Below are 9,172 nucleotides of genomic sequence, written 5' to 3' on the forward strand. Positions count from 1 at the left end.
ATTTATCTTTTATCTTGGCTCTAGGTTGGACTCTTCTGGCATGAGGCGGACGTTACGCGATGTGTCTCCGGGGAACACACTAAAACTATGATTGTGAAATAACATCTGTTTAATATGGTGATTTGGTTTATAAATTTATAACAAAACTTGCTTTAGATGGTACTTCTGCTCTGTGACAGCTTATATAGTCATCATATTAAACCTAGTTGTATCTTGAATCAGAGCAGTACACTGTAGATTTCTATAACTTTCAAAGAATCATATAGGACAGTCCTTTAATGTCATCATTTTATGGTATTTTGACTTTGACAGCTTCTTTTCTAATTAATTTTAGTCTTATTCTTCTCCATGCTAATATCTATACTCAGAAAAATGTAATTATGCAGGAGGGTCTATTAGCAATCAGTGCTTAGAAAAGAACAAAGAATAGTTGTAAAACTTATTTTATGTTGCATATTAGAATAAAATCTTGAATAAAAAGCTAATAATTAATCAATCAAACTGGTCAAATAGGTGGGAAGTGGCTTTGTGTATGAATTTAGTACTTTTGATGCTGTAGCCAGGAAACACCACTAGATGGTGTCACAACAGCAACATTTCTTGGTCGCCAAGCTACATGAGCTCACATTTTTATTTAGTTTTTCAAGTGAGTGGTATTCTTACCAGATGTATCTTCCCATTTATTAGAAACGTAGTTGGAAAAAGATCTGAACTACGAGGCTTTAAATTCAGTTTCCATTGGAGCAAAAATGGTACAATAATACTAGCAATTTACTTTAAAATATAGTTTTTGTGCATTTTGTGTACTTACACTGATTCTAAAATAAAATGGAAAAAATGTATGTGGTCGGTGTTCTGAACTTTACTGTGCAGTTTAGAGAAAACAGGTGAAAACAGAGACAGAATCAGACCCAGACAGAGTCACACTGGTCATCATTTTTGAGCTGTTATATTTCTTTCTCCCATTGGATGGCACCATTTCCTTCCATGGTAATTTAAACCCTTGCATTCTTATTCGGGTCAGGCAGATTTGTAGCTTCTAACTACAGAATCAGCTCATTTATATGGGAGTATTATACTCAACAAACCATAAAAAAGAAAGACGCAGGAAAAATGAATAGGTGTTGATTTTATTGAAAATACAAACTAGTTTACAGAAGCAGGATTTTTTATAAAGTAATAAGAAGTTATAAAAACACCAGTGAAAGAATAACATATATATATATATATATATAATATATATACACAAATTGTACTTTTAATGTAGATATTAAAACATAAAATGCAATAGGTCAAAAGTAAGACTACAGTCCTCAGATGGACTACTGTATACTTAATATGTTTATAAAATAAACATACGTCTGATTGTTTGCAACTACTCATTTGACTGTATTGACCCGTCCAAAAATAATATTGCATTTCTATTGGTCCAGCAGTCAGAAGAGACAAAAAAGCTCTTCATGGAAATCAAACAAATAAACAGGCCAAAGAAAATGCACCCACTCAACTTTCATTAACATGTCAGCAAAAACATCAGAGGTACAATACAAATGCCCTCAAGCGGCCTGCTTTAGGAGGTTTGCCTGGTTTTCTTGAAGGATTATGGCTTCCTTTGGTGACGTTTTGGAGCCTTTCCCATATCTCCTGTGTTGAAAACAGAAATTAAAATATGAATAAATCTCTCTCACTCATCAACAGTTTGTGTTTTTCTTTCTGGGTCAATCATGGACAGCTAGTTTTCACAGCATGCGTGTTTGTCAGGGTTAAAGTGACTCTCTGCTGCTAAAATGAACGAGGATTTTTCAAGCATGAGAAAAAGAACACCTGCCAGTCTTCCCTTACCCTTCTTCTACGTCTTGTATTGTGTCAGGAAGGGGTGTGCCAAGTGTTTCAGGAAGAAATATTGCAGCAATCCCACTGATGATGGGAGCTCCACCGTAGATTAAACCCGGCAGCCAAGGTATGTAGTCACCTGTGAGGAGCACCATGGGGGCCACCATGGCTCCTACACGAGCCATCATGGATACCCAGCCCATCCCATTTTGACTGACGGGTGGAGAAAAAGAACAAATATTAAATGTGAATTCAGTGACACTGAATGGATAGAAGACAGGTTTAGAGTTTTTAAGTTACTGTTTAGCTGAAACACTGCTAAACACGGTCTATTTGTTGGTGTCACAACACAGAAAAACCTGCCTTCTTGCGACTTTTGGTGGACTATGGTATGTGGATTTTGCAGAACATGATAAAAGCTAGTCGTCAGTAGAGCTTCTGCCAGGAAGTGAGGACAGCAAATAATGATCATTCAGTCGAGATAAGCAGACACACAAGGGTTACGCAAATAACAACCAATGGCAACAGTGATGTCAGTCAGAACAAACGATAACAACTATTTTAGCACTAACCAAAACTTTTATAATGATCCTTAACTGGCTGTCAACTCAATACTAACACTAGTCTTTATCTGTCCAACAGCACAACACCTTTTTTTTGATTGATTTTTTGATTGTGATTATCTGCAGTATGCTGCATGCGAGCATGTACAAAGTATCCTGATTAGCAAGTTTCCAGGAGTTGTTGCCCGACAGGACTTACCGAATGATGGTTGGGTACAGTTCTCCAGAGAAAAGGAAACAGCAGCTGAAGGATGCAGCAAGGCAACCTTTACCCATGACAGCCAGACAGGTGCGAATGGTCTGTTTTTCTGTACAGGAGTGGAACATGCATCATTCACTTTGTTGTTTTATAATGTTACAGGAGTGCAGGACATCACGTGACAAACAGTACATACCATAAGGTACCAGGACGTTCGCCAAAATAGTGATTCCAGCAATAATGAGAGCACCAGATTGAGATGGACGCCGTCCAATAAAACTCATAGACACAGTTATTAAAACTTTAGCAGGGATGTCGACAGCTCCAAAGATCACTTGGATTAAGTAAATGTTCACTCCAAACTTTTGCAGATCCATAGCAAGGCCATAGTAGGCAAAGCTGGTTGATAACCTATGTAAAAAGAATGCATGCATGGTATAATGGATGTTTTTTTTTTGTTGTTTGTTTGTTTTTTGTGTTTCTTCCATTAAATAAGGAAACGTACCACACAGCACTGAGGCAGATTGTCACATTCCTCAATCTTCGTGTGCGGAACAGATCCAGGACTGTGTAGGAGCCCTGCGAACAGGACATCTCCTTCTTCATGGACTCTTCCAGCATCTGTGAACAAAACGTGAGTTCTCTCCATTCAATTTGGATTTGTGTTTAATTATAAACAAAGATAGATGGTGTAATGCCACAAACACACCAGATCCACTTACATTAAGGTTGATTTTTTCTCCCTCTTCGCGGCGTCCGTTAAATCTGGCCACACTTTTAAGGTTCTTGATGGCTTGCTCAGACTGGTTACTCAGGACTAACCACCTTGAAGATTCATGGAACCACCTGTATGAGAGATTTATTTAGTTAATGAGTCTGTAGATTGGTGACTACTGAATATTTCTGATTACTAAATCATTGGAAATTTAACTTTTCTATGCAATTCAATACTTGGCCTCTCACCATGAGATGAGGAAAAAGACGTAGAAGGGCAAAGACACAGCCAGGGTTAGCCACCTCCAGTCCGGGATGAAGTAGGCTATGACTGCCAGCAACATCTGTCCAATTGTGTAACAGTAACCTGTTAGGGTCCCCACCACAGTCCGCACACGAGTGGGGATCCACTCCACAACTTAGAATGAAAGAATCACACAAGAAGACATGTTTCATAAAATGTTGTACCACTTGATTGTGAATACTGTGATAATGGTCTGTAGGAGTGTATTCAAGCATCACCACACAACCAAACTGACCCATGTTTCATTTTGGTTTTACACTCACTGTTGTCAGTTCAACTGACTAACTTACTAAGTGAGAAGGTGTTCAGTCCCAGGCCAGACAAAGCCATGCCACAACCAAACCGGAACAGGCAATAGAGGGAGAAGGAGTTCGAGAAAGCAACACATGTGCCTGACACGGCCATCAGCAGATTGGAAATGATCAGGAGTATACGTCGTCCATATCTGGGAGACAGGAAGATTTGCAAAGAGTGGCATTATCATATCACATAACTGCAGTAATAGTATGAGCTGGAGAAAGAAGAATTAAAACGTTCAGTTGAAAAGGTGGATAATTGTTACCTGTCTGACAGAGCTCCAAAGACAAGTGCTCCCACAAGCACTCCTCCCATGTAGACAGTTTGTCCCATTTGTTTTAAAGAGCGCATATTACACACCAAATTCCACTGTTGAAAAAATTCAAAGAAGTTAACACACACACAATGAGACAACATATAATTATTAGCACCGTGATGGACAAAAAGCCAACTGAAAACAAAAAGACTAAAAATGCAGCCTACATCAGAAATGATGGTGGATGTCATATCAGTCATGTTATAGGACCATCCATCTTTGCATCCCTGCAGTTCAACATCCCCCTGCTCCTCTGAACGGTTGGTTCCATTCTGAGCCAGCAGGTGCCACTGTGGAGTAACATAACGCTGGCACCTCTGTGGCTTCCCTCTCTTGTCTTGAGGCACTGTGATCTGCAGTGAGTCCTCTGGGCTCAGCATGAAATGAGAGAGGTTTACTTGCGGGCTGCAGAAGTGAGGAGGCACGGCAGCCACAAAGTTCTGCAGCAGGTTGTGACTGGCCATCATCATGACAGGTATGCTGAGAAGCGTCACATGCAGGACCTGGAAGCGCCCTGTGCTTCCCACATGCTCTAAGAGGTCACCAAATGCCATAGTTGTCTTTCCTACAGTGTGCAAAAGAGAATATGTTGTTCTAGCCCAGACATTAAAGAAAACATCAAGTGAGAGAGGTGTCAAGGTAGAAAAAGGTGTATTGCATTTGATGGACTTACCAAGTTAATTAGTCTTCTCCCATTAATGAAATATAAGCAAATGCAACAAGAACGCTGGCTCTCACACTGTAGCACCTTCACGAAAATAATAAACACTTTATACTGTCATTTCAAATAAAGTTGTGGCAAAGTGTTCCAGACGGTGCTTGAAAAAAAAGCAAAAAGGAGTAAAAGTCTTCTTGTTGCTGCAGTGTGCTAAAGTAAGTAATCAGCTCTGAAATTCCAACAGCTTTTCTGAACTTTGGATTATCAGAAGTGCAGTCTAACCTCTGGAGGTATTAGCAGCTCATTCACTGAACGCCAAGGTAGAACGCTGAGTCCTTTCTGTGCACGAACAATGTTTGGTTGAAATGTTTCGGTGCGAGTGAGCTCCAGCATGAAGAGTGAGAACTTAACTATGCTCTGCTCTTCTCTCTCTTTGCACTGAGATATACTCCCTGCCCTTTATTGGTCACTTGATGTGAAGGATGGGAGGGGGGGGTAAAGTGTCTGTGTGTGTTTGTCTAACAGAGTGTGAGAGATGAACATGTGAGATCAACCAAACTAATCTGGTCATATCATTTTTGTTTACTTTAGTGGTTCTGTAATTATTCCCATTTGGATTTGATGGTTAGGTTTAATGAATTAAAGGAAACAGAGAAATCAACACAGATAAATATTCCTTATCCCCTGTCAGCTGCTGTTTTAAATGTGTACTTTAAAAAAATGAACAGACTCAATAGGTAATTTATGAGCAGTGGATCAAAAATATGTAATTCAATATAGTGATTTTGGATTTTGTTTTAATAGTAGGCTGCATGTAGGTAGGATATGTGAGATTTGCCTGGTTTGAGCCCTGATGATTAGTTTTGTGGAATGTGTGTGCTTGTGTAATGATCAGCATGAGATGTCAGGCTGAATGAAGCTGCAGGTGCACAAAAGCAAAACACTAAACTTTCATTTCTTTCAGCTGCGAGACAGTGGTAGGGACCTAAGACTAAGACTTCTATATTCCTCTTCTTTGTACTTTGAGGTTTCTGCTTGTAAAGTACAAGTATTGGAAAGCATGTATGAAAAGTTTTTGAAAAAAGAAAAAAATGGGAAACTTTGAGCTTTTGTGGGGAATTTGGACAAAAGAGAATTAAAGTAAGTGAAGGTTGTGGTTTGAAACGGACACAGCGTTAAACCAGCTATATAGGTAACAAGGGAACAAAGTGTATCTACATCATAACAGAATAATGGGATATTAAAGGAAGTCCGAGCTTTCTGAGTCAGAGAGGGTGTTGAGAAATTTGCTCTGGCATGTACGGGCGTACAGTACCCAGAGTGAAATCAGGTTGGTCTGATGTGGCCAAATTGCCAAATTACTACAGTATGTGTCACACATTCAGTGCAGCTTGGGGAATTGGTTTGAGAGAAATATGCCCAACACCAGTAGGTTTTAAATGTTAAATGTCGTACTTAAATAAATGCATGGCCAGAGGAAGAAGCCACCAGGGGAATACTGCTAAGAAAAAGCTCAAAGCATATTACAAATACCACAAATACATATTATATTACTACCTGACTTCATACTAAATCTATGTTAGTTAAAAATGTTAGTTATAGAGTCGGCAGAATTTAAAGTACCTAACTGTGGAAATTAATTCATAAACCTTTTAATTTTTCAAAAGCGTTGCCTCTGGGATCCATTTTTCTATTCATTATTTTTGCATATATAGCAAACTAGGTGTTACATGAGGCTGCGGTAGTTTGGGCCAAATACTAATGTCAGCACAAAAATGCTAATGTTTAGCAGGTGTGATGCTCAACATGTTCACCAGCTTACTGCACATTCAAGGAACTAAAAGCTGGTGGGAATGCCATTATTTTCACGTGTATTGGGTCCAACGATGATCTAATGATGGACTCTATCAGTGATTACAAAATTATCCTGGAAGGGCCACTAGATGTGCACTAGAGGAAAGGTTACAGGCTCACCAAGTTCAGGATCTTACTTCTATCCATAAAGCCGCACACATAACCAGGATGAAAAGCACCAGTCTTGACATGTATGACTCCCACACATCATCTTTATTATCTTTTTCCCTTAGTGACAAAGGAAACTGTCTCTGTAGCCTGTGTTAATTAGTCATTGGATATCAGCATTCATGGAATCAAACAGTGCAAGTTTTTTCAGAAAACTGACAGTGTCAGAATAAACCACATAAAAACGTAAATAAAATGGTTTCTTACACTTCTGAAGTTGCGCAACACCATTCACTGGTGAGCGTTTGGACTTTACACTTGTTAAATTGGCACACTCTGAAGAAAAGGAGTTATCTTACAATTTATTACACCAGTACACCCCCTGTTAAACACTGCAATAAAACTTCCAGCACTAACACATTATATAAGTTTTGCATCTCTTGCTCAGTTAATAGTTACAAACAAATAAAAGACGACACACACTGATGGTTTGTCTCAAAGCCAAAGCCAAGAAAAGTCACACGTGCACGAATGTGAGTGGAATACAGAGCCTGCTTTAATGTTTATTTTGTTTCATGCTTTAATTATTTACCACTGTATAACCATTCTTTTCCCTTGCCAGTGCCATTTTCTGCAGTCTTCCTACCCCCCCCCCCCCCCCCCCCCCCCCATATTTTTGATGTGACAAGGAGTTATTACAGTGTATGTTAATTATGATGTGATGCTGTTGCTGCTTGGATTTTTTGGAAAGCAACAGCAAAGAGCTAATAATTTTCTGCGAGACCTAACCATTAGTACAGCCACTGACGTAGGCAGCCCTTGCTTAACAAATTAAAGTTAACTGAAGTTAACCCTGGCGTTTTGTTCGCACGCCTGGAGATGCCACACAGCTTAAAACATGCTGAAGGAGTAGGATCTTTCACCTGCATACTGCCTGACTTTTTAATTTTATGGGAATGGCTTATACATGTGACTTTTTGCTGTGTCAGAGAGCAAAATTTAAAATATTATATAACCTATGGGTTCTATCTCAGCTAATCTAAATTTCTTCTTAATGTCTTTATTTTGTCAAATGTGTAAGCTTGGTGACAAAGTCCAAGACTTCAGTTTGTTTTTACACGTCAGAAAAAAAACATGTCAAAGTAAAGCTGGTGAACTGCTAGTGTCCTTGTTCCTTTTGACATTTTTCCTCACTGGAAGAATGAGGTGACATCGGGTTTTTGCCTAAACTAACAATAAAGTAGCATTAAAGAGTAAAATGAATGAGCTATATGTTTTAGAGTTAGTTAAAAGGTTAGAATGGCATCAGGAGGATGCAGAAAAAGAGCTGTGTGCTATCAGGAAGAGCCCATAATAACAGATTTAAGATTTACTTTACTGCCTCTGGGTGCACCCCATCACCAGATAAGAGTGTTGTCTTACTGTCACGGTGCCAAAGTCCTGTCGGTTGCTGAACTATGTCTCGTGCCGGTGTTGGTTTCTGTGCAACTGTGGGACCATGGCCTTATCAAACACTCTTGTGTCACTATTTTCTTGTTGTTTGGTTTGACCCACTTAACTATCGTCCACTTTGTACCATTATGTGTTTTATTTAAAGCTAACCGTTCGATTTTTGTCTTCTTGAACATTTGTGGGTAATACTCAACATTTCTCAGCTGCAATGAGGGGAAACCATAGAATATGATGTCAAATAAATGTATCTAAGGTTGATAGGAAGACACTCAGGCAGCCTGTGTGACTACGCTGCATATTCAGTCCTACATGGTATCATCACAGTTGAGACACTGTCTGTAATAGTGAATTTAGTGGGCAGCTTGCAGGTTTTCTCTGCTTTTAAAGTAATGACAAACAATCACTTAATGTGGAAGATCAGCACCGGCAGTGAATCTTCTTTCGCCTTCACAGATGACCATCAGAAAGCAGAGCCAGCGTTAATACGATGGTCACTGCAGTAATTGCTTCTTTTCCTTCTTTTGTGCTTTTGTTTGTAATATACACTAAGTGCTCTAAAAATCCCTCCCCTTGCCTTTCTCAACGTCAATTCTCACATCACACTTACACTCTGACGTCACTGTTTCCTCAAATTACAGATCCGACTTTCAGGCTTTGTGTTTATTCTATCACTTACAAATATCTAATTAAACGTATGGCGTAGTATTTTCTCTTCAGTGTTTTGTCACCCAGCTGTCGACTCCTTCATTAATGCAATTGCACTTTATTTTCTTTCATGAAAGGTTAAAAACTAATCACGCCTGTAGAAGCTGGTGCACAGTAACCTGTAATATTAAAACTGATTAATGTTAATTAAGAAATACATTGACAAATT

General features: G+C 39.1%; 1 protein-coding gene across 1 annotated transcript; it reads right to left on the bottom strand.

The window, feature by feature from the left end:
* Nucleotides 1-1,116: 1,116 nt before the first annotated feature.
* Nucleotides 1,117-5,304, bottom strand: slc22a6l (solute carrier family 22 member 6, like). The gene is made up of 11 exons (XM_026370341.1): nucleotides 4,900-5,304; nucleotides 4,394-4,791; nucleotides 4,176-4,279; nucleotides 3,904-4,058; nucleotides 3,559-3,727; nucleotides 3,318-3,441; nucleotides 3,101-3,216; nucleotides 2,792-3,006; nucleotides 2,596-2,704; nucleotides 1,843-2,046; nucleotides 1,117-1,644 (listed from the first exon to the last, which is right to left on the bottom strand). Exons 2-11 carry the CDS (start codon nucleotides 4,778-4,780, stop codon nucleotides 1,557-1,559), a joined length of 1,671 nt encoding a protein of 556 aa, XP_026226126.1. The 5' UTR covers nucleotides 4,781-4,791; nucleotides 4,900-5,304; the 3' UTR covers nucleotides 1,117-1,556.
* Between the last annotated feature and the right edge of the window lie 3,868 nt (nucleotides 5,305-9,172).

Source organism: Anabas testudineus, chromosome 14 (assembly GCF_900324465.2).
Source record: "Anabas testudineus chromosome 14, fAnaTes1.2, whole genome shotgun sequence".
Taxonomy (NCBI): Eukaryota; Metazoa; Chordata; class Actinopteri; order Anabantiformes; family Anabantidae; genus Anabas; species Anabas testudineus.